The sequence below is a fragment of the Eucyclogobius newberryi genome, unplaced genomic scaffold (assembly GCF_026437365.1).
Source record: "Eucyclogobius newberryi isolate DKJ021-1_F unplaced genomic scaffold, fEucNew1.0.hap1 SCAF_20, whole genome shotgun sequence".
NCBI classification, from domain to species: Eukaryota; Metazoa; Chordata; class Actinopteri; order Gobiiformes; family Gobiidae; genus Eucyclogobius; species Eucyclogobius newberryi.
In genome coordinates, this window is record NW_027315835.1 from 9,193,040 (window position 1) to 9,217,843 (window position 24,804).

General features: G+C 43.3%; 1 protein-coding gene across 1 annotated transcript in view; it reads left to right on the plus strand.

Moving 5' to 3' along the window:
- Window positions 1–24,804, plus strand: part of LOC140368916 (cGMP-dependent protein kinase 1-like) — an 83,149-nt gene that overhangs the window by 44,421 nt on the left and 13,924 nt on the right. Inside the window, exons 4-9 of the mRNA XM_072456081.1 lie at window positions 1,280–1,385; window positions 4,777–4,840; window positions 5,382–5,459; window positions 6,238–6,332; window positions 12,889–12,954; window positions 16,007–16,081. Coding sequence (XP_072312182.1) covers window positions 1,280–1,385; window positions 4,777–4,840; window positions 5,382–5,459; window positions 6,238–6,332; window positions 12,889–12,954; window positions 16,007–16,081 — 484 coding nt within the window. The remainder of the gene's footprint in view (window positions 1–1,279; window positions 1,386–4,776; window positions 4,841–5,381; window positions 5,460–6,237; window positions 6,333–12,888; window positions 12,955–16,006; window positions 16,082–24,804) is intronic.

Genomic DNA, 24,804 nt, shown 5'->3' on the forward strand with positions numbered 1-24,804 from the left:
GAAATGTCTGGATGTGCAGAGTTTAGCACGTCCCCTATGCATTGTTAAAATATGGTCTGAATATTGAGAAAAATATAAAAAAAATTGTTAATATCGCCCACTATTTTTATTTATTTATTAAATGTACACTTTTTTTTCAAATTGATTTAAATTAATGTAGGAATTTTCACCTTTGTGGTTTGATTTTTAGTGCTTCTTTTTACACTTTGCTCACTATTAAAAATGAATTCCGTATCTCTGTTGAGTGTGTAATAGTTTTTACTTTATATTCTGTAATAAAACTTTCCCATTATTTATTAAAGAATCAAAACTTGTCGAAATTACTCAAACTGTGAAAAAAGATTAGATTTCAAGTCTTTTTTCGTGTGGAGTTGCGCTTGTCTCCATGGAGATGTTATTGCTTTGCTTGTAAAGTTCCACTACTGAACTTGTTCATCTCCATGGAAACAAGAAGACGACGCCCCCAGGTCAGACTTGTGCGACACCTGTAAATAAATAATAAGTGATTGACAGAAGTATTATGCCATACTGTGGAACAATAACATCACCATGGAAACAGGCAGATGAAGAGTACATATTAACCGTGTTTTGCTTTTGCTCCCTCATCAAAAACACACTTTTTTCAGGCTTTTTCTTTTAATTTTGTTCATCCTGTTTACAAAGTCATCTTCTCTGAGCGCTCACAAATCACTCAGTTTGAATTTTCCCCACAATTTTCCATCACAGAAAAAAAAAAAAGAACTTCTCCTGTCCAGTTTCCAAGTCTTTTAACCCACATTGGGCATTTTCTGCGGTCAAATTGTGTTCACACATAACACGAGGCTCTTTTAACATAGCGTTCATGTCGCCTACGGGCTAGCTTTATTTATATTTTCATCGTTCCCACTGTTGACTGCGGAAAACACCTAAATACCTCACTGGAAAGGGAGTTTCAAAGTGTGTTTTCCAAATGTAGGTATCATTTTAAGTTCCAAGCCTGTTTAAAAGCCAATTAAAACCACAATAATGCATAAGATGTTAAATAATGCAGACGGATGTGTTGATGCGGACGATAATCAAGAAGAGGAAAAAAGACGGCTTTAATTTCAGTTGTTTTGCTCCATCTTTTCCACTCGGGAGACGATTCACTCACGCCCAGAGTAACCCGGCTGGCATTAAATATGTACAAGGCCGCTGTTGTCTAATTAGCGTCATTCTAAACTTCAACTGCGGGGAGTGAAAATGTGGTCTTTATAACGTCCCGTGGCGCACTCATGAGATATTGATGTGTCTTTTGCAGCTCTGACGCACGTGATGCTATGGGCCATCGACCGGCAGTGCTTCCAAACCATAATGATGAGAACTGGCCTCATCAAGCACAACGAGTACATGGACTTCCTCAAGAGGTACCCGCCACAATAAAATCCCTCGTTGTTAAAAGATGCGGGCCGTTGGTCGGAAAGGGCGGCGGACGGGTGCGGTCGAAGCGGTGGGAAATGGACCGAAACGCTTCAGAGTTTGTCGGAGGAGTGCGGAGGTCTTTTCCCGACCACGTTTTCTGTGTTTTCAAGTGGGACATCGTGTTCTTTTTTTCCACTTTTCCACATCCTTAAGCGTCCTCGAGGCTTCAAACTAAAATGTATGCCTCCATCTACCAACGTAGTCACTCTTATTCTGCAAATATACAGTAGGAATGTTACAGATTTTTGTGTTACATGACAAAACAACAAACACGCAACACCAAACTCTGATTATTGTCGATTTCCGCGCCGTTAAGAGTATTTAAATGACATGCAAACCGCTAAATCTGATGTGAGGAATAGAATAGGGCTGTGGTCGACCAAAGAACGTCTTGATCAATCGACTAAAACCCTGTGCATTGATTGATCGACAAACACTCTCAAATTGATTACTTTACACGGACAAATAAACCGCATCGTCATAAGTATAAAGTCAGATTATGTTCAGTCACTCGCCAAAACTCTTTCGGACTCTCTCATTTTTGATTTTGTGAACGCTTTGAAATCTTGCCAAGATTAAGTTGACTAATCCAAGTTATGGTCGACCAAGACGCCGTTGACCAATTCATAGACTAAACGACTAAAGGTCTACAGCCCTGGTGAGTATTTAGAGGGAGTATTCAGATTACTTGCATCAGATTTTGCTGTTTACATGTCATTTTAATCATCTTTTAACTCAGAAAGTATGCTATGAACAGAGTGTAACCGCTGCTGTTGTCTTTTTGAAATCAAACGTTTCTGAACCAAAAATGCAACATAAACAGCGTGATAAGTATTGCACTTTAGGTTTACTTTTTGGAATATTGCAGTTTGATTTTAAATGACTTATTCTAGCTCCTAAAATTCACACCATTAGATCTATACGTTTTACTTCTTACAACTATAAATCAAACAATAAATCTTTAAGAGCCCAAATGTCCACGAAATCTACTTTAAGACGACCAGAACTAGTGTAAAAATTCAAATTCCAACAGAACAGTATTAACTACATTTGTAAAAAAAAAAAAATATATATATATATATATATATATATATATACACTACACAGTATTTTTATCTCCCACTTTATGTTGTCATCATTTTATTTCAATTCGCCCACTGCGACGGTCAAACTTAAAATAAAACTCACCTTGTGACAAAGACAAACATTATGGAAATTACACGCCTTCACGTGTTGTATATTCAGGTAGTTTTGAGTGTTTTTTTGTTCATTTGAGAGATGCTATTCCAGTTTGGTCGAGCATCTATTCAAAGTTTCTCTATATTCTCCTTCCTCTCGCTTCTATAGCATTCAGTCTTATGTCCCTGAATGTTCTTAAGTACATCTCGTGTGTGCATCTTTGCTTTTTAAGGCCTGAAGAGGTAAATAACTGTTTCTTCTCACAGTTGAACCTTCACTCACTCACTCAACGTTAAAGAAAGCTGTGTGAGAAAAGCGCTGCATCACGACTGTAGATTTGTACGGATGACTTTTGGACGAATTACGCCAAACTGAATCACAACATAACAGAAGAGCACAGGGTCATGCCACTGTTCACCCACCACTGCAAACTGCTGTAAAACACAATGAAAGCGTTTGGGTTTTATGTCGCACCAGCTTCCTGTAACAGTTGAGATTTGAGATGAGGTTCATTAGCTCTTCACGTGTCGGATTCTCACGGTCGGACTGTGTATTAAGGTTCTGTTCACGCTGTTGTTGTTTGAATCAGATTTTGTACGTGTTTGTTGACATTACAAACAAATGCCGTTTGTGTCTGTTGTGAACGGAACGCAGCTTGATGTGTCCCGCGTGCGCGCAGAAGAACGCGACGTCACACGTAGCGCACGGTGTTTACGGGGGGAAAAAGTGTCCTTAGTTTGTTTAAATTTTGCACAAAGGCTTTTTATTTTCCGCTGCTCGGCCAAATACCGCCCGATTGTGCCTGTCACAGTCTCCTCAAATACCTTAGTCCTGGTTTAGACCCGGTTTAGTCCTGCTTTAGTCCTGGTTTAGACCTGCTTTAGTCCTGGTTTAGTCCTGCTTAAGTCCTGCTTTAGTCCTGGTTTGGACCTGCTTTAGTCCTGGTTTAGTCCTGCTTAAGTCCTGCTTTAGTCCTGGTTTGGACCTGGTTTAGTCCTGGTTTAATCCTGCTTTAGTCCTGGTTTAGACCTGCTTTAGTCCTGGTTTAGTCCTGCTTAAGTCCTGCTTTAGGCCTGGTTTGGACCTGGTTTAGTCCTGGTTTAGACCTGGTTTAGTCCTGATTTAGTCCTGTTTAAGTCCTGCTTTAGTCCTGGTTTAGTCCTGCTTTAGTCCTGGTTTGGACCTGGTTTAGTCCTGGTTTAATCCTGCTTTAGTCCTGGTTTAGTCCTGCTTTAGTCCTGATTTAGTCCTGCTTAAGTTCTACTTTAGTCCTGGTTTAGACCTGCTTTAGTCCTGGTTTAGTCCTGCTTTAGTCCTGCTTAAGTCCTGCTTTAGTCCTGGTTTGGACCTGGTTTAGTCCTGGTTTAATCCTGCTTTAGTCCTGGTTTAGTCCTGCTTTAGTCCTGATTTAGTCCTGCTTAAGTTCTACTTTAGTCCTGGTTTAGACCTGCTTTAGTCCTGGTTTAGTCCTGCTTAAGTCCTGCTTAAGTCCTGCTTTAGTCCTGGTTTGGACCTGGTTTAGTCCTGGTTTAATCCTGCTTTAGTCCTGGTTTAGTCCTGCTTTAGTCCTGCTTTAGTCCTGCTTAAGTCCTGCTTTAGTCCTGGTTTGGACCTGGTTTAGTCCTGGTTTAGTCCTGCTTTAGTCCTGGTTTAGTCCTGCTTTAGTCCTGCTTTAGTCCTGCTTTAGTCCTGATTTAGTCCTTCTTTAGTCCTGGTTTAGATCTAGTTAAAATCCCAATTTGAATCACATGCACCTGTAAAATGAAACCCTAAAAATGATACATTAATTGTTGATACACGTTTATATTTTCTTTAAAGCAGGTGGACAATTATTAGAGAACAAAAATACAAAGGTCCGATTCAAGCAACACCTTTCAATCTACAGTCCTCATCAGGGCACAGTACAAAAAACAAAACCAGATGACTACTATATAAAAATACAAGACTCTGGGACAATGATCATGTGACTACGCAAAGTAAAAATAATATCCAAACTACGCTAATCATATGGACAAGAGAAGTCACATACAAGGATGATAGACAGTGTGTACTAGAACAGACACTTCATATACATTAAAGTACATACTATATACATATAAAAAAAGCCTTCATTATGCACAATCCATGCATTTGACACCATTTTGCTTTTGCCTGCAGCGTTCCCACGTTCCAAAGCCTTAATGAGGAGACGCTGAGCAAACTGTCCGACGTCATGGAAGAGGTGAGGAAACAAAGACCAAAGTGCTTTTCACGTTTTGAAAATTTGGATCAATTTCACATCTTGCCGCTCTCATCAGACACCAGTGTAAAATGTGACATAACTGACATAAAAGATCATAAGAGAAACTGATTTATGTGCGTTCAATTGTACAAACTAGGTACCGTATTCTCCGCACTATAAGGCGCACTGTCATTGAATGGTCTATTTTTGATAATTTCTCATATATAAGGCGCATTAAGCGAAACAAAACGTGTACCACACAAAATCGCTTCAAGGTCAGTAAACTAGAATTAATCCATATATAAGGCGCACTGGATTATAAGGTGCAGAAAATTAAAATGCTTTTTAAGTGCGCTTTATAGTGCGGAAAATACGGTACAGATTGGAGAATTTGATCTGTTCGTCACACTGAGATAAATATGAAGAAAACATTTATAATTGTGAAATCGAGTGCAGTTTTCTTTCCTTACGCATTCTTCCTTCATCAAATAATACACTTGAAAATATGTTGTATTTTGAATTGTTTTTTGTGTTTTAAAAGACTCACTATGAAGACGGGGAGTTTATAATTCGACAGGGAGCGAGAGGAGACACTTTCTTCATCATCAGTAAAGGAATGGTAACTATAGCACAATCACGGCTGCTTCAGATTTGAATGATTGTATATTTATTATTCACTGTTCTGATCAATATACAGTAGCTCCCATGTAGAAAATGCACCTGTGAATGAGTGCCAGGGAACAGGAAGTTAATTTATTCCATATTTCAATTTTAATTTAATTTAAATCATAATGTGATCATTAAAAACAAATATATATGTAAATGACTAAAAGAGTTTTGAAGTGCTTATGACAGGTTGCATGACTCCTTGAACTGAAATGCAGTTAAGATAAATATATCTTGAATTTTGTTACCAATTATAAACATTTTGTAGCAATTTTTTTTACGTTTATAATTTAATTTCCTGTTTGTAATTGATGACATCACACTAGGAAATTACCCAGCAAACACTGGGCAAAAACTCATCTAATGTCAAATTATTTTTTTAGGACGAATACAAATATTTGAGATTGTTTTGTTGAATTAGTGTTTAAATAGTCAAAAAAGTTGGGTAAATTATGCATAAACTTTGACTGGAATAAGTGTCCCTAGTCAAGTGTGACGTCACTTCCTGTCATTTTCTACAGACTTTTCAAAGTTTTCTCCACAAATACCGACTCGATTAATTCCAAACTACAATTTATACATAACCGGTATAAACACACCAAATAAAATCAAAATTAGAACATTGTAAAAACCTGTCATTACCAGGTAATCGGAGAACATATTTATTTTCTCTTTATTGCTTCAGTTAAAGTCATACTTTGTGTGATGAGCGGCTGAACTTTTGCCCTCAGGTGAATGTGACTCAGACCGACCCGGCCAGCGAGGAGCCGGTGCTGCTGCGCGAGCTCAGCCGAGGAGACTGGTTCGGGGAGCGAGCGCTGCAGGGGTGAGACACACAATACACCGCCGAGAACATGGGAACGCACACGAATGCGAGCGACTCTTCAGTCTCTCTGGTGGCTCTGATCTTAACTTTGATGGCAGGAGATCATGAATATGCAACATGTTGAATATTTTATGTGCTGCGACTACGTGAAGACATGATTTTATATCGCGTGCAAGAATATCGAAGGCGCGAGACAATCATGGCATTCATGTATTTGAGGCGTCAATGATCAACGAGTTTCTAATATGTTTGAAATTCATCAGGTTGAACTTCAGTGTGTTTCTAGTTTTTGTATATGATTTTTAAAAGTAAATTTAGAGTCAATTATTAGACTTAAAGGCGGTATGGACGATTTTTCGGCGATTTGAGAACACAGGTGGAAGTGCGCATGCGCCCTCCCCCGTGCGGACCGATACAACACACACGTGCGTTTGTTTATTAGCGCAACGGAGCGCATCGCATCGCTCGTCTCCCGTAGATTTCTGTCCACTTCTGCGTCAGCTCGAACTGTCTTTCTCCGTCTTCATTTTGCCCCGTACACTGAGGGAACTATATTATGATAGATCGATGCGCTTAGGCACGCGGAAACGTGGGGACGAACCGCACGCAGCTGCAGGTGAGCGATAGGTGCGTTTTATGATTGATACGTGGCAGGACAAATGATTTATCCACGACACGAGGAAATATGATAACAAATTTGCTGAAAAAAAATCGTCCATACCACCTTTAAAGATCCCATATGATGCTATTTTTCCCATTTCGTAGTCTACTCTAAGGGTATATTTGATGATATGGTGCAACACTCAATATCACCCATATCTTGGACCCCGCTCACAAACCCGGAAATGTTTGAGATTCGCCCCCCACCCTCGCGAAGATCGATGTGCCTCCCCCGCCCAAGCCGTGACGTAGCCTAGCGCGGAGACGATGTTTACAGAGGCCGAGACACATGTCAGTGGCAACAGCATTGGAACAAAAGAAGTAGCATTATAAGCTAACTGTGCCTACATAGCCGTGTTTCCTCTCGAGTGCGGGGAGGGGGGCGTGTTACAGGTACAGACTGCTTCCTGGAGGATGGGCTGAAGCAGCGTGCTGCGTAATTCAGCCCCCGCAGGAATCAATAAAAAAAAAACACTTTGGGCACATGTAAGAGGTACCAATAGCACTGTAAGAAGGTTTTGCATGATATGGAACCTTTAAATATTTACCGTATTTTCTGGACTATAAGTCATTTTTCATCATTTTGGCCTATACTCCGGAGCGACTTTTATGTGATATTATATTATTCGTTATTTTCACACTGACAACCGCAAGAGGGCGCTCTAGGCTCTAAGCGACGCGGAAGAAGAATTAGCACTTCCTCTACCTCCGGAGTTTGGGGAGTTGTTTAGAGTGACAGATGAAATGTCTGCTCTTGATCTTGGATTTGATCATTTTTTTTGGCTGGTGTGACTTTAACTCGATAAGAAAATTGGGTAAATTCAATTCCTAATGTTCTGTCCGTTTATTTAAAATGTATGTGCTTGGAGGGGTTTACGTTTTAGTTTGAAAAGAGCATCGACGTTTCATCAACTTTTAAAGTCAAGCCAATTTGCAATTTTTTTTTTTTTCATTTTTCAATTTTTTTTTCTTTTCTATTTTTTCTACTTTTCTATTTCCCTATTTTCTATGTTTTTGACAAACTCGTGTTTCCCACTTTAGCATGCTAACAGCACACTTGCTTCGGGGAGAATAATTGCACACAGCAGTCTCATTTTAACCCGAACAGCTGCTTTTCTCTTTGGACCGTGATTCTCAGTGTGCTTTGAACATGTTTTGGCTCTGTTTTCTTACTTGTTCATCCGTCTTATGGTTGTTCAGTTCATAATTTAGTTAAAGAAACAAATCAGACCACCGTCTCAAGCGTCTCACCGTCTCCTTTGTCCCTCGTGAACTCATTTCCTGTCACGCCGCGGTACGTTCGGGGAAATTCGGTTCCGACTGTCCGCAATGTGACTTCTTTCTTCACCCTTCGTCGCCAGGATGTAGGTCACAGCCCACACGCCTCCTCCACAGACGTTATTGAGCAGTGAGTGAAGGTCGAGGCTGCGCTGACCCGTTGAACCGCAGCTTATGAGCACTTATGTTTATGGTGGCGTTTGTAAATGTCAGTTCAGCAATTGTCCACAGATTTGAAAAAAGAAAAAAACAAAAAAAACAAGGGTTTAAATGTCAGTATAGCGATTGGCTCGAGTGGCTTACTGTACAGCCTCGAGCAAAACCAACCACTCAAATTCAGAAGCATTTTCCAGACATGAACAGTTATTATGTTTTTTTCATGTTCTACCCAAAGATATATTATGATTTTGTATTTTTCATTCTTTGAGTTTGCGCTTGCCAATGCTCAACAGCTAAAATGTTTGCAATGGAAAAATACAATCATAAAGAGATAATGAGTGAATAGGTGCTTGAATTAAGCTGTGATGATCTCCATTTGTTCATTTTCACTTTCGTTAAGACGACCCCTAACGACTTTGGGCCTAATTATCTTTATTTTAGTACATTTTGACTGAATAAAATGTCTTGCTTTACTTAAAATAAGAAAAAGACAAAAAAACAACAACAACCTGCCATTGGCTTAAGATAGTAAAAAACAACAACTCAAATTCAGATGAATATTACTTAATTCAATTATTATCATTCAGAATTCATCCAAGATTTTTATGACTAAATAAATGTTCAGAAAAGTGATTTTAACTAATTATATTCAAGTACTGTTACTGTTTTATTTTTTGGAACAGTTACTTTCCTAGAATCATAATACATTAATACAGACATTTAACATAGACATTTAATACAGTCAATCACAATTTTTTAGACTCTTTACTTAGATCAAAGCAGTAGATTTATTCAAAAATATGTCTTTTGCAAAGTTCTGTCTCAATACTAACATTCCAAACTCTATTACGACACTAATGAAAATGCTTGATGCTCATGACAGATTTTGATGCCACAATGATGTAAAAAAATGTATTAATTTATTCATTTTAACACAAAATTCTAACAGTTTCTTTGATATTATGACGTGGTTTTCTACAAGCTCTAAAACAGACCGAGGCCACATCAAACCACTCAAGAAACGTCCAACTTTGTCAACTATTCATCAGATATCTTTCCCCATCGACACATCCGAGTATGTGGTGAATTTGCTGTTGCTCCTCAGCGTTATCGCAGTCAATAAGCGAAGTTGTTCTGTTTCATTTGCTGAAAGAGGTGCTGACCCGGTCGTCGCTGGAGCTCGTGCGATGGACAGCCGGTGACGTGCCGAGGCCTCTCTGCCCGTCATGTGTCTTCGGTGCGTTCGTGATCGCACATCGAAGCTAAAATGTCCCGCAAACTCACCCCGGGGACTCGAGGGTCAATTTGAAACCCTAACGGAGCATGCAAAGACCAGGAGACGAACATACTGCTAAAAGCTACAGCCTCTATAGCGTGTGTAAGCGAGTGTGCCCAGGTCCACAGAGAGAATCTAAGGACAGACATGCGCCGTGCAATCCATTTAATTTGAATCTAATTGTGATTAAATTGTTTCATCAAGAGTAAATGAGGGTTTTTTGAATTGAGAGGTCAAACCACACAATCCTGTGGCAATAAAAGCAAGTGGTTCGGGGCAGAGTTTGGACTTTAGAGACAGATATTTGTATTTTTTTTGTGGAACTGGTGTGGCTTTTGATGCTGAGGATTGTTTTTCTAAAAATGTCAATCTATTTTTATTTTTTTTTAAAGTGCATTCCAGTCCAGTCCAGTTAAACCACATACTTCCTGGAGATTTGATATTCAAGATTTACTAAACATGCTGCCTATTTGCTATATTTTTGACAATTTTGGTGACGTTTCTGATGTCACTTCCTGGTTGAACATGAGCAGCAGATGTGACATATGCAGAGGTAATTGCACAACTGTTACCTAGCAACAATATTGTAAATAAGGACCAAAAGGCATAGAAATTACACAATAGTCATGCTTTGCAAAATTAAACTACCTGATAACACCTTAATTTTGTTAAATGCTTGCTTAAACTGTAAAAATAATGTGTTTCATAAAAATTATCTCTGCATTTTCGATAGATTAATTGATGACATAGGTAGAGATATTCTGTTTTAGAGCTGTTTTAGCACCATTTTCAACTTTTCCTTTTCAACGTTTCGTCTAAAACTCGGATGAATATTTACTACAGGTCCGATCCCACCAAACCGAGAAACAATGAGGAAAAAAACGTGTTATCACATGCACTTTCGATGGCACTGGATCTTATGTTGTTCATCTGGGGTGAGAGAGGATTGATTTCGTTCACAAAGATTTAGAACTAATGCGTTTGTCCGTTTACCGCGTGTCGCCTGAAGAAACAAAACCTTATTGCACGGCTCCCATCGCGTTTAGCCCGAAGCGTGATGAAGGAGTGGCGACCAGAAGACACTGAGAGAACTAGAAAACCAGATACATGTGACACAATCAGACAGAAAGAGAACTCATCGATCCCAAAAGAGTCTGATATGCCGCTATGTCACGTGTTGGGATGGATTTGTGAGGCTTAGGAGCAAGTTCAAACGACCTACTTCCTCATTAAATCAGCGTTTCTGGCCCTCTTCGTGGCCGAAATCGATCTCGTTCTAAAAATACGGAAACTATAATTCGACGTACTATTTCCAGGTCTGTCTGTGATTGTCACGTGTGTCGAAGTGCGTCCTGTCGCCTTCTCCTGTGGCGGAGGAGTGAGATGTGAAGGTGTTCGGAGCGAGAAGCGCGTCTCAAGGGATCGGCTGCTGTCCACGTCCGTAACATCCTCCGTATAAACAAAGTGCCCCTCTGCCTTCGTATATGGTCGCGGACAAGATTCAACACCACATTGATTTTCTGTGGAAGCTTTCGCGATAGGGACGGATCGGTTTTATCGGAGAAAGAGCGGTTTTTGAGCTGAAAATTATGACTGCGAAATTCATTTTTTGGAGCTTTAAAGTTGCTTTTTTTGCTCTCTTTCCAAACATATTCCAAGCATCCTACTGTTCTTAGTCAATGTGATGAGTGTATAAGCGCCCAGAGTTTATCGTCATGGGAAATCTAACAGACTTCCTACACTATATCATTGGCAGACAGCACACAGCGGTCTCCTTTTAACCCGAAAAGCTTCTTTTACAATACATCTGTACTAGGGCAAAACATATTTGACTTTATAACATGGAAAAAAAACAATCTAGCACAGTCCCTAGAGCCTATCACAGGTTTGGCAATGCATTTTACTTTCAACACAGTTAAGATAAGTTTATTTTATATTTTACTGAACATTTTACAGATTTTATCAAAGTTAAGCCATGTTTAGGGTCATAAACATGGCTTAACCTGTGTTTTTGTGAAGCACTTTGTGACTTCTGTCTGTGAAAGGGGCTATACAAATACATTTTACTTATTTACTTACTAATAATTTGACTTCCCGATCGTAAATATGACATCTTTACTGCTCTCTCTAGGCGAGACGAGGCAAGTTTATTTGTTGAGCACGTTTTGTACACAAAGCAATTCAAAGTGCTTCACTCAACAGGAAAAAAATGCATTAAAATCACAAAAAAATGCATTAAAATCACATTTCTGTACTTCCTTTGGTTTTCAACAGATTTTTCTTCACAAACAAAAGACAAATAAATAAAACTAACTTAACTAACTGAACCGCTACTTGAAAACTATCTATAATTTACAGTCATACGCACTTGTAGTTTCCATTTCAAAACTCACTTGGAGCTTATTTTGAGCACATTATTTAACCTCTGAGAGTTTTTCGTCTATTCTGTCCACAAATATGTAACGAGCACTTTAACTGAACAGTCTTTATGCTTGTTTTAGGTGTTTCTTTGGCTTCAGCTCAAACCTCAATGCTGCAATGTCATTGTTTCATGGCTCAAATCCACCGGTGGATTTAAACTCAAATGCGGTGCTCGTGAAATCAGTTATTTTCTTCCTTTTTCTCCTTATTCCATTGCATATTTCATGTTGTTTGCAAGGGATTTCATGGAGAGTGTAACATTTCTTTGCCCGTGGGATCTTGTCTTTTAGGTGCAGGAAGAGTTGTCTTTAGTATTAGTTGCTGTCACTTTTCCGGTGGTGTTCATGAAACTCAAAATGTGTTTTCATCTCGATTCGAGGGAACAATCAAACGATAACGGTTGCAGAATGAAATATTGACAAACTTGATTGATTCGCGAGAAGAAATATTTGTGCATCGTAGCTCAAAAAACACAACATCAAGGTAGGAAACATAAAGAGCAAACCGAAAAATGAAATAAAATCTGACATTTTAAAAACAACACTTTACATCAAGGTGGAATATTCTGACTGATATTCACAATTTACCGACTTAAATAAAGTTTTCAGGCTCTGCTGCAAACTGCCTTCACCTTTTTCCCGCTGTGGATAATAAGACAGTTGTGTTGACAGTTTCGAGGAAATAGTGTCTAAATTCAGAATGGGACATTTACGGGCCGGGACATGTTTTGTGGCTGACACTTTTTGTGTGTTTTTCCCACAGTGAGGACGTGAGAACAGCCAATGTGGTCGCGGTGGACTCTGCCACCTGTCTGGTCATCGACAGAGAGTAAGACACCTTTTACATCTCACCATTTCACCATCATTTAACCAGGAAAATCCAGTTCAGATAGAACAATCCATTTTTAATAGAGTTCAGAAAAGAGGCAGAGGTGGGTGGAGCGATCCAAACTGCAACTTAAAGGTTCACGACGTAACTTTTCCGGTGGAGGGTCTGTCTGATTTGACCGGAGAGAACGCAGACTCGGGTGAGAATGAAATGGCAAAAAGCAGATACAAACTGAAAATCAGTGTCAGTATCAACACCAAACGCTAATACGGCCAATACATGCGTTCGCGGTGACGTCATACAGCCGGGACTTCCCCATAGCGGCCATTATAAAAGGGGCACGCGATATATAAAAACCAACACGACTGCATCCTTTTCTACGGCATAATGAGCTACGAACTAAGGCAAACTAAGGTACACGACAAAACTAGCATTTCTTGGTCTGACAACAGAGCAATGTCCTAACAGATTAAGCAGGTTTTTGGCATTTTGGCCTCATATTTCCTAGATTTCGTATGTAGTAGACGTGTTGTTGTGCCCCTTTCAAAATGGCGGACTCGGTTGCCACTGCACAAGTTCCCGGATGTGCGAACGCTTGTTTAACGGAGCTGGAAACAGGCGATAGTCAAAAGTAAATAAATAAATCATAGTAATTGAATAAGACAGAAAAAATACAAAGTTCTTCCAGCAGTGGTCAGGTCTCAGAGAGCACGCGAGAGTCGTAGTCGTAAATCCGTTCCAGGTTCGCTACACCGGCAAACAGCAATGTCAGAGGTCAGGCAGAAGGAAATCTCAGGACGGTCCAAGGTCGATGACGGCAAACAGGAATCACGAGGAGCAGGCAAAAAGCAGAGTCAGAACAGGAATCAAAGTCAAAAACGCTCGAATGCTGGGGCTAACGGGGCTTCGCAGACAATCTCGCACTAAACAGAGAAAACACCTAAAATACTACACCCAGGGATTAACAATGAGATACAACTGTGATGAGCCGAGAGACAAAAGGGGCGGTAACCAGAGGGGGAACAAGAAGGGAGGGGGGAAACAAGAGGAGCAGAGATAGAACACTGTGAGTAAAACAACTTTACATCACCAGACAGACGGTGACCATGACAACGCTGACTTGATCTGGTGACAAACCGCCGTATTTCCAGTAATAACTTAATTTGTTCAGCTACTGCACGTTAGCATCAGCTGTTTCCTGTTTATCGACGCTCGACACTCATAAAGACCCAAAAGTATTATATTTATAGTACATAATGCATCGAATATGATCCAATGCCAATGCTTTATACAGTGAAAACGTGGTGCAGAGAAGAGAAGCGAAATAAAAGCATAAACAGTTTACAGGTGTGCATGGGCAAAGAGGAGCGCCACGCCCCATTCCCAGTGTCCCCCCAGACACCAGTCGCCCGTCGGTGCCGCGGTAACAGCTCTACAAGTGCGCACATTCAATAATAATGTACTTCGCGCTCCTCGCTCCCTCTCAGCCTGTTACTCTTCTCAGTCACTAACGGGGCAAGTGCAGATTGTTCTCACGCAAACGTTTTAAAAATGGTTTCAGAGCCTTCACGTTTGGGCACAAATGCAGGAAATCCCAAACATAACGTGAGTAGATGATGTTGTTGGGATTGGGACAGCTTTTTGGGAGAATAAACGAACTGCAGCGATAATCAGAGAAGGAATCAGTAAAATCAGAGAAGGAGGACAAGGACAGAAGTCAACGCCGAGTCAGACAATGAGAGGAAAGAGAGAAAAGTGCCTTAAATGAGAGAAGCCAGGTCGGTCAGGTCAGACGGGAGAGGCAGAGCGGAGGGTGCTGGAGGGGAAAGTGCAGAGGAGACATGCCACACTGAGCGAGGGCACGACGCTGCAGAAGAAAACTCCCACTGGCGCCGTTGTAAATATGTGTGCCTATTAAAGTAGTAACATACAAGACAGATTCATGAAATGCAATATTGTTGAAATGTCCAAACACCAGAGAAGTTCATGAGTAAAACTTTAAATATGAGTACCATTACTTTGAAATATCTTCCTATAAGTTATCTGTCCTTTTCCTCTGTATCTACCTGCGTTGCAACAATGAAATTTCCCCATATGTGGACAATAAAGGAATATCTTATCTTATCTTAAATAGTATTGCTCAAGTAGAAATAACGAGTCAAAAGTAATTTCTTAAACTTTTTTTTTTATTATTGTGTAAGACATTAATAAGTGAAACATCTGATTAGATTTAGAGTTGATGGAAGTGAAACAGCCTTTCCAAAGAATCAACCTCATCATTTTGAAAAACAAATCAGATCTGAAGGTAAAGTGCAACTAATACAAATAATCATAAGTTATTTCAAAGCCAAAATAAAGCTTTTGCCTGAAAACTACTCAGTACAATTATTAGAACAAAACACACACACACACACACACACACATATACACACACACACACACACTTCTTGCCCAAGGACACAACACCATATGTATAAATGCTTTGTCCCAGCCACAGTTAAGTCACAATTTGTCCTTTGTTCAATATTTGCACTTCCATTTTTCCTATTTCAATGCCATGATGCCATGATGAATGGGTGTCACCACATTGTGCCTGTGTATCCCGTATCCGTGTAAAACATTATGGAGCAAAAAAAATGTAGCGCAACTCATTTTTATTTGCTCAAGATCCTAATGTAGATAAAATAAATAAAAATACATCATACATGGCGGCACAACATTGACTAGATCAGATAACATCAAGCAATCAGTGGTGTTGTGTAAGGTCGTTTGTTGCCACCTATTGGTCAAAACTATTATTGCAACCAAAGGATGTCTCACTTCCTCACAAAGAAACCATTAACAATATGCAATATGGAAGCTTTAATAATCCATAAATTCATCCATACTTAGATTTTCTTTGCTGTTATTGTTACGCACACTATTTTTCTCTAGATTTGAGCACAGATACAAATAGATGTAACCGCTATTGCTTCGTCTTAAACCGTTAAAAGTGTTCCGTTCAAGTTTTGCAAGATTAAGACTCATTGTGACGTTCTTTGTTCTACTTCAGCGCGTTCAAGCATCTGATCGGTGGACTGGACGACGTCTCCAATAAAGGATACGAGGACGCTGAACTGAAGGCTAAGTATGTCCCAAATATCACGCACAGGGGCGTATTTAGCTTAATTTAACGCAATTCAACAGTATTTAGTTTGTGTTCGCACATGAAAACTGAGCTTAGTCACATTTTATGAGCATACAAATGTCTGAGAGCGACGTGGGGCCGCCCTCCCGTGGGCCCACCACCCGCAGGAGGATCCATAAGGGGCCGGTGCAGAGAGATCTGGGCGGCAGTCGACGGCAGGGGCCTCGGCGACCAGATCTCCGGACACAGAGACTAACTCTGGGGACATGGAATGTCACCTCGCTGGGGGGGAAAGAGCCTGAGCTTGTGCGGGAGGTTGAGCGATACCGACTAGATATAGTCGGCCTCACCTCCACGCACAGTTTGGGCTCTGGAACCCATCTCCTCGAGAGGGGCTGGACGCTCCACTTCTCTGGTGTTGCCCGCGGGGAGAGGCGGCGGGCTGGTGTGGGCTTGCTGATAGCCCCTCAGCTCAGCCGCCACGTGTTGGAGTTTACCCCGGTGAACGAGAGGGTCGCGTCCCTCCGCCTTCGGGTGGGGGACAGGTCTCTCACTGTTGTGGCGGCCTACGGGCCGAACAGCAGTGCAGAGTACCCGGCCTTCTTGGAGTCCTTGGGAGGGGTACTGGACAGTGCACCGACCGGGGACTCCGTTGTTCTACTGGGGGACTTCAACGCCCACGTGGGCAATGACAGTGACACCTGGAGAGGGGTGATCGGGAAGAACGGCTTCCCCGATCTGAACCCGAGCGGTGTTCAGTTATTGGACTTCTGTGCTAGCCACGGATTGTCAATAACGAACACCATGTTCAAGCACAAGGGTGTCCATCAGTGCACATGGCACCAGGACACCCTAGGCCGGAGGTCAATGATCGACTTTGTTGTCGTGTCATCAGACCTCCGGCCGCGTGTCTTGGACACTCGGGTGAAGAGAGGGGCAGAGTTGTCAACCGATCACCACCTGGTGGTGAGTTGGATCCGCTGGCGGAGGAGGAAGCCGGACAGACTTGGCAGACCCAAGCGCATTGTGAGGGTCTGTTGGGAACGTCTAGTGGAGCCCTCTGTCAGTAGGGTATTCAACTCGCACCTCCGGGAGAGCTTCTCCCATGTCCCGGGGGAGGTTGGGGACATTGAGTCCGAGTGGACCATGTTCTCCGCCTCCATTGTTGATGCGGCTGCTCGGAGCTGTGGTCGCAAGGTCTCCGGTGCCTGTCGTGGCGGCAACCCCCGAACCCGGTGGTGGACACCGGAAGTAAGGGATGCCGTCAGACTGAAGAAGGAGGCCTATCAGGCCACTCTGGCTTGTAGGTCTCCGGAGGTCATCGACGGGTATCGGCAGGCCAAGCGAGCCGCGGCTCGTGCTGTCGCAGACGCAAAAACCCGGGCCTGGGAGGAGTTCGGGGAGGCCATGGAGGAGGACTATCGGTCGGCACCAAAGAAATTCTGGCAAACCGTCCGGCGCCTCAGGAGGGGGAAGCAGTGTCTCACCAACACCGTTTACGGTGCGGGAGGAGGCCTGCTGACCTCAACTGGGGATGTCGTCGGACGGTGGAAGGAATACTTTGAGGATCTCCTTAATCCCTCAGTCACGTCTTCCGAAGAGGAAGTGGAGACCGGGGACTCGGTGGCTGGCTCATCCATCACCCAAGCTGAAGTCACTGAGGTTGTTCGCAAACTCCTCGGTGGCAGGGCTCCGGGGGTGGATGAAATCCGCCCTGAGTACCTAAAGTATCTGGATGTTGTAGGACTGTCTTGGTTGACACGTCTCTGCAACATCGCGTGGCGTTCGGGGACCGTGCCTCTGGACTGGCAGACCGGGGTGGTGGTCCCTCTGTTCAAGAAGGGGGACCGGAGGGTGTGTTCCAACTACAGAGGGATCACACTCCTCAGCCTCCCGGGTAAGGTCTATTCCAAGGTACTGGAGAGGAGAATCCGACCGATAGTCGAACCTCGGATTCAGGAGGAGCAGAGTGGTTTTCGTCCCGGTCGTGGAACACTGGACCAGCTCTATACCCTCCATCGGGTGCTCGAGGGTTCATGGGAGTTTGCCCAACCAGTCCATATGTGTTTTGTGGATCTGGAGAAGGCTTTCGACCGTGTCCCTCGGGGTGTCCTTTGGGGGGTGCTCCGGGAGTACGGGGTCCGGGGCCCTTTGCTCAGGGCTGTCCGGTCCCTGTATGACCGGAGCAGGAGCTGTGTTCGCATTGCCGGCAGTAAGTCAGACCTGTTCCCAGTGCATGTTGGACTCCGCCAGGGCTGCCCTTTGTCACCGGTTCTGTTCATAATTTTTATGGACAGAATTTCTAGGCGCAGTCAGGGGTCGGAGGGTGTCCGGTTTGGGGACCACAGGATCTCATCTCTGCTGTTTGCAGACGATGTTGTCCTGATGGCTCCATCAAACCCGGACCTGCAACATGCACTGGGACGGTTTGCAGCCGAGTGTGAAGCGGCTGGGATGAGAATCAGCACCTCCAAATCCGAGGCCATGGTTCTCGACCGGAAAAAGGTGGCTTGCCCTCTCCAGGTGGGTGGGGTGTCCTTGCCCCAAGTGGAGGAGTTCAAGTATCTCGGGGTCTTGTTCACGAGTGAGGGAAGGATGGAGCGTGAGATAGACAGGCGGATCGGTGCAGCGGCTGCAGTGATGCGGTCGCTGCATCGGACTGTTGTGGTGAAGAGGGAGCTGAGCCGAAAGGCAAAGCTCTCTATTTACCGGTCGGTCTACGTTCCTACCCTCACCTATGGTCATGAGCTTTGGGTAGTGACCGAAAGAACAAGATCGCGGATACAAGCGGTCGAAATGAGTTTCCTCCGCCGTGTGGCTGGGCGCTCCCTTAGAGATAAGGTGAGGAGCTCGGCCACACGGGGGGAGCTCGGAGTAGAGCCGCTGCTCCTCCACGTCGAGAGGAGCCAGCTGAGGTGGCTCGGGCATCTGTTTCGGATGCCTCCTGGGCGCCTCCCTCGGGAGGTGTTTCAGGCATGTCCCACCGGGAAGAGGCCCCGGGGAAGACCCAGGACACGCTGGAGAGACTATGTCTCTCGGCTGGCCTGGGAACGCCTCGGGATCCCCCCGGAGGAGTTAGAGGAAGTGTCTGGGGAGAAGGAAGTCTGGGAGTCCCTGCTCAGACTGCTGCCCCCGCGACCCGGCCCCGGATAAAGCGGCAGAAGATGGATGGATGGATGGATGGATGGACAAATGTCTGATATGGAGGAAAAAATGAAACAATCAAGCATCAAGATCTTCAGTGTTCTCGCAGCTTAGTGATTAGACCCTAGAACTAGCTATATTTAAACAAAAATCAGCAATTCAACAGTATTTAGTTCGTGTTCGCACAGGAAAACTGAGCTTAGTCACATTTTATTAGCAAAAAAATGTCTGATATGGAGGAAAAAATTAAACAATCAAGCATCAAGATCTTCAGTGTTCACGCACCTTAGTGATTTTACCCTAGAACTTGCTAAATTTAAACAAAAATCGGCATTTTAACAGTATTTATGTTTAACTTTCCACCAGCTGCATTAAATGTGATTGTTCTATAGAACGTACAGTCATCTGAAACCAAACAGGTGGACACACAAAGACGTTTTACATTGTATTATTGTATTATTTACATTGTATTACTGTAGCAACAGCTGCTCTGGCTTAGTAAAGCACCAACACACACACACACACGCACGCGCACACACACACGCACACGCACACGCACACACACACACCACATTCATGCATCGTAAAATGTATTAAATATTATGTGCACAAACTCTTTTCATACGTCATGCATGTCTGTGCTGTTAAGCCATTAAAAACTCTTGACATTCCCAGTATATAAAGCCTATGGACGTGTAACGGTGTTGGCGGCGGTCGGTGTTTACTGCGTGTTTACCGCTGAATCGGACTCCTCCTTATGTAAGATCAATCTGTAATACGAGCGCAAAGGACTCCGCTCGCCGGTCATGGGACTTGTAACGGGGGGAAACTATTATTACATTTCCATCTGTCAAAACAAACAAGTTCATTCACACTCTCAAGGTCAAAGATTACAAGTTAAAAGGATAAAAAAAACACAAAAAATCGGTTTGAAATAGATGTACTTGAGTGACGGAACATACAGTAGTCGGACCTGGACCTTTTGACAATATAAATGTACTCTTACTTTACTTAACGTGTCAAAAGGAGATGATTTCTTGGCTTTTTGTGTGTTTTTTCTCAACTGGATTAAGCAAAAGGTCGGTTTTTCCTGCTTCTTGCGGCGCTTCTATCGGCCCGCTCGGAGTATTCCACAGAACGTTCTGCTCTTCAGCGTGAGAGACCCCGGATTGAGATCGCGTTGAAGTCGAATCAAGAGCGGTACGCGTATCGAGTTCAGGAAACCGGAGCGCTCGAAGAAAACTCCCGAGACTGCGTCAGCGAGAACATCTGAACTCTAAATACTGTATCTTTTAAAAGAGCAAGTACAGGAAGTCTCCCTGACTCACGGGAAAATACTTCTTTCACCATCCAAACCCTATTTAAATCTAATGTAACCTCTTCGAACTCGAATAGCAGCGCTGACTGGGCCCAAAGTCGTCGCATGTGTCCGTCTGAAATGCCCTGACGCGACGCGGCCAAATATACCGCGGATATTGACATGTTTATTTGAGAGACTGGATCATAAATGAAATGTATTTGAAACAGTAGCTTGTGTCCGGACTAACCAGCTCTTAATCGCACCGAGAATAGTGTTTTTATCCAGAATAGATTTGCTGTGCGGAAGCTAAACGGGCGTTTACTGCGACAACCTTCAGTGTGCATTTGTGAACGTTCAAATAAACACGATATCGTTTTGTGCGTGTTTTATGTCCAAAGTCGACATCAGCACATTCGCCAGATCGGCTTTATTTATTCAGGTTTGGGGCTGAATGAAATAAAGCTTTTAGTTGATGCGATACATGCAGAATATAGGTAAAGAAGGGTGTGAAATAATGAAAATCAGAATCAAAATCAGTGTTGTTTGGGAGGTGTGCAAAATTTTAATATCGTGCATTAACAGTTTATTTTATTATATTATAACAAAACAAACTTTTGTGATTCATTTTACATTTGTCTGATAATTAATCCTCAACTAATAAGTTTAAAGACATGGTTTATCAAATTTCTGTTGGATTTACACAATATGAGATACTAAATGTAGATATTCTTTTTGTCAATATTACCCACACCTAATTTAGACCTGAAATAGTCTTTTATTGATCTTTCTAAAGTTATATGTTATCTCATGTTGAGGCATTTACATTTAGTTTGATTAACTGTACTGGTATTTCATTTTTGCTTTTTTCGTGCTCTTTGTATGGGATTACTACAACATTTTGTTAATTTTAAACCCAAATATTGGTCTAAAATTGCTACATAATAGAAGCAGGTCCATTGACTTCCTGTTCCAAACTGTAAAACTGATAAGCCCCGCCCCTTCACAGTCACATGACACCGTAACAAGCAGCAGATTGTCATTTACATGTTCTTACTCTGGAAAAGTGGCCACGTGACATTTTAGAACCCGACATGTGTCACTCAGCGTTTTTGTGAGTACTTGATGGGCGGGGGTAGGGGGTAGGTGAAAACAGGGGATTTTCCGAGCGCTCGAGCTTCAGTTGCGGAATGAAACAGGATTGCTCAAACACGCAGGAAACATGATGAGGCCATAAGATAATAATGTATATCATAATGTTTACCATAAGAGGTGTTTGACTTCAGTGGTCACTTTCTAAACGTGCGCGTACATCACCCATGACAACGCTAAATTTAAGTCTGACCTAATGTTACTGCAGCATCATGTGGTCCGTCTCCTCCGTGTCGTTACACATTGCACAGGGCAAAAATGAAAGAAGGAATACTCTAGTACTTTGTGATTAACTGTAGATTATAAATGTACATATATTAACATTTTGCTTACTGTTAACTGCAGTATTTTATTTTTTTTATTTTTTTTTACTTCACTTTACTTACTTTACTATAACTTTTTTGTTTACAATATTTAAAGCAACATATCTTCTTTTTGAGGTTTATTAGGAAAAACACACGCACATTTATGAGATTTTAAACATGAACATTAATTTTGCTAGAAAACCATTTGCTACTTTTTTCTTACATATTGGCTTCTTTTTTAAATATAGTTCGAGGCAATATCTAGTTTTTGTTGCAATACAGTGCATTTACAGTCAAATGGCCACACAACAGCGGCCGCAGTTTGGAAATGGCCCCAGAGCTATGTTTAAATTGGTTAGTCCCAGTTTAGATCCAAGTGTTGAGCTCCTGATATCATACTTCAGTTATGAACTTTATACTTGGAGTTTATCCAAGGTAAAAGAAACAAGTCATTATTCCTCCTCTAAGTGCCATCCAAAACAAACCAACTCACTTCAATCTACTTTCCACATTCAAGCAAATCTTCATTTCAACATTTTCTGGCAAATGATTATTATTTATTATTATGTGTTATTATTTATTGTTATGTATTATTATGTATTATTATGTATTGTTATTTATATTATTACTGGATTGAGTGTTTTCGTCGTGTCGTTGCGATGTGTCTTGGCTCTGAGTCCCCCGGCTCCGGCACCGCCCCCCGCCCGGCGCCGTACCGCGTTTACACAAAGGAGGAACTCATGAAACTGCGGAGAACAGTCGTCTTACCCGGAGATCGTCACGTTATCCCGGCGGACATCCTAAGGAAAACGCAACGAGGCAGACGGGCTGGACGTAAACTCTGAGAGAAGAGAGGGACAAACAGGAAGTCGGTTCCCGCCGTAGTCATGGGTAACGTGAGGTCCCTTCAAAATAAAATGACGGAAATAGCGAGCCACATGCGGTCCCAGAGGATTTATAGGGACAGCAGCGTCTTGATTTTCACAGAGACCTGGTTAACAGCAGAAATGCCAGACTCTATTGTAGGTTTGGACAATTTTCATCTGCTGCGGGCGGGACAGAACGAGAGAATGCTTGAAGAAAAGAGGTGGAGGTCTGGCGGTGTATGTGAACACGAGCTGGTCCAAACCCGAACACTGCACAGTGAGGGAGCAGCTATGTAACAAGGATATTGAACTATTGGCTATTGGCATGAGGCCATACTATCTGCCCCGGGAGTTCTCACATGTGATTTTAATCGCAGTCTATGTGACCCCGTCTGCCAATGCTGAAAATGCTTGTGAAGCACTGCTCTCCTGCACTTGTAGGCTGCAAACACAGCATCCACAGGCTCTCTTCCTCATCTCTGGTGACTTTAACCACGCTTCTCCCTCTTCTGTCCTACCAACATACACCCAGTATGTTACCTGCCCCACCAGAGAGAATAGAACATTGGACTTGTTTTTTGCCAACACCAAGGAGGCTTATTCCTCTTCCCCCCTCCCTCCCCTGGGCAGCTCGGACCACAACCTTGTACATCTGAGGCCTGTGTATGAACCCATCGTGCGCAGGCAGCCTGTGGTGTCCCGTGAGGTGAGGATGTGGTCTGCTGAGAGCGAGGAGGCTCTGAGGGACTGCTTCAGCACCACTGTCTGGACTGAGCTTTATGACCCACATGGGGAGGACATCAACACCATCACAGAGTGCATCACGGACTACATCAACTTCTGTTTTGAGAACATTGTTCCCTCCCGGACGGTGCGGTGTTTTCCAAACAACAAGCCATGGATTAACCGTGAACTGAAGGCTCTGCTGAAGGAGAAGAAGAGAGCCTTCAGGTCAGGGAACAAGGAGGAGCTGAGGACTGTGCAGAAGGAGCTGAGGAGGAAGATCAGGCAGGCTGAGGCCGGCTACAAGAGGAGGATGGAGGAGCAGCTGCAGCAAAAGAACATTCAGGGAGTGTGGAGGAGCCTGAAAACCATCTCAGGCTTCAAAATCCCCCCTGCCCAGACAGAGGGGGATCTACAGTGGGTGAATGATTTAAATGCTCACTTCTTGAGGTTTGATCGGTCACCCGCCCCTCCCCCTGCACAGCTGCATGCTCCCTCTTCCACAGCTGGACAATGCCCTGCATCTGTTCCTCTTCGCTTATCTGCCCCGGACCATCAGCTCCCCACTTCGCCTGGACTCACCCATCCCCCCAGCACACGGTCCCCCTGCCAACCACTGACTGTCACAGCAGCACAGGTGAGGAGTGAGCTGAAGAGGATTAAAGTGAGGAAGGCAGCAGGACCTGATGGCATCAGCCCCAGGCTCCTTAAGTCCTGCGCAGATGAACTGTGTGGAGTTATGGAGCATGTCTTCAACATGAGCCTGAAGCTGAGGGTGGTACCACAGGTCTGGAAGACCTCCTGTCTGGTACCTGTGCCTGAGACACCGCGCCCCAAAGACCTCAACAGCTTCAGGCCAGTGGCTCTCACGTCCCACCTGATGAAGACACTGGAGCGGCTAGTCCTGGACCACCTCTGCTCCACCGTGAGCTCAGCCATGGACCCGCTGCAGTTTGCATATCGGTCTGGCATCGGAGTGGAGGACGCCGTCATCTCCCTGCTGCACCGCTCTCTCTCTCACCTGGAAAAGCCTGGCAGCTCTGTGAGGATCCTGTTCTTCGATCTTTCCAGCGCCTTCAACACCATCCAGCCGCTGCTCCTGAGGGACAAGCTGGAGACGGCTGGTGTGGAGTATGACCTGGCAGAGTGGATCCTGGACTACCTCACAGACCGACCCCAGTTTGTGAGAGCCCGGAACTGTGTGTCTGACACTCGGACCTGCAGTGTGGGGGCGCC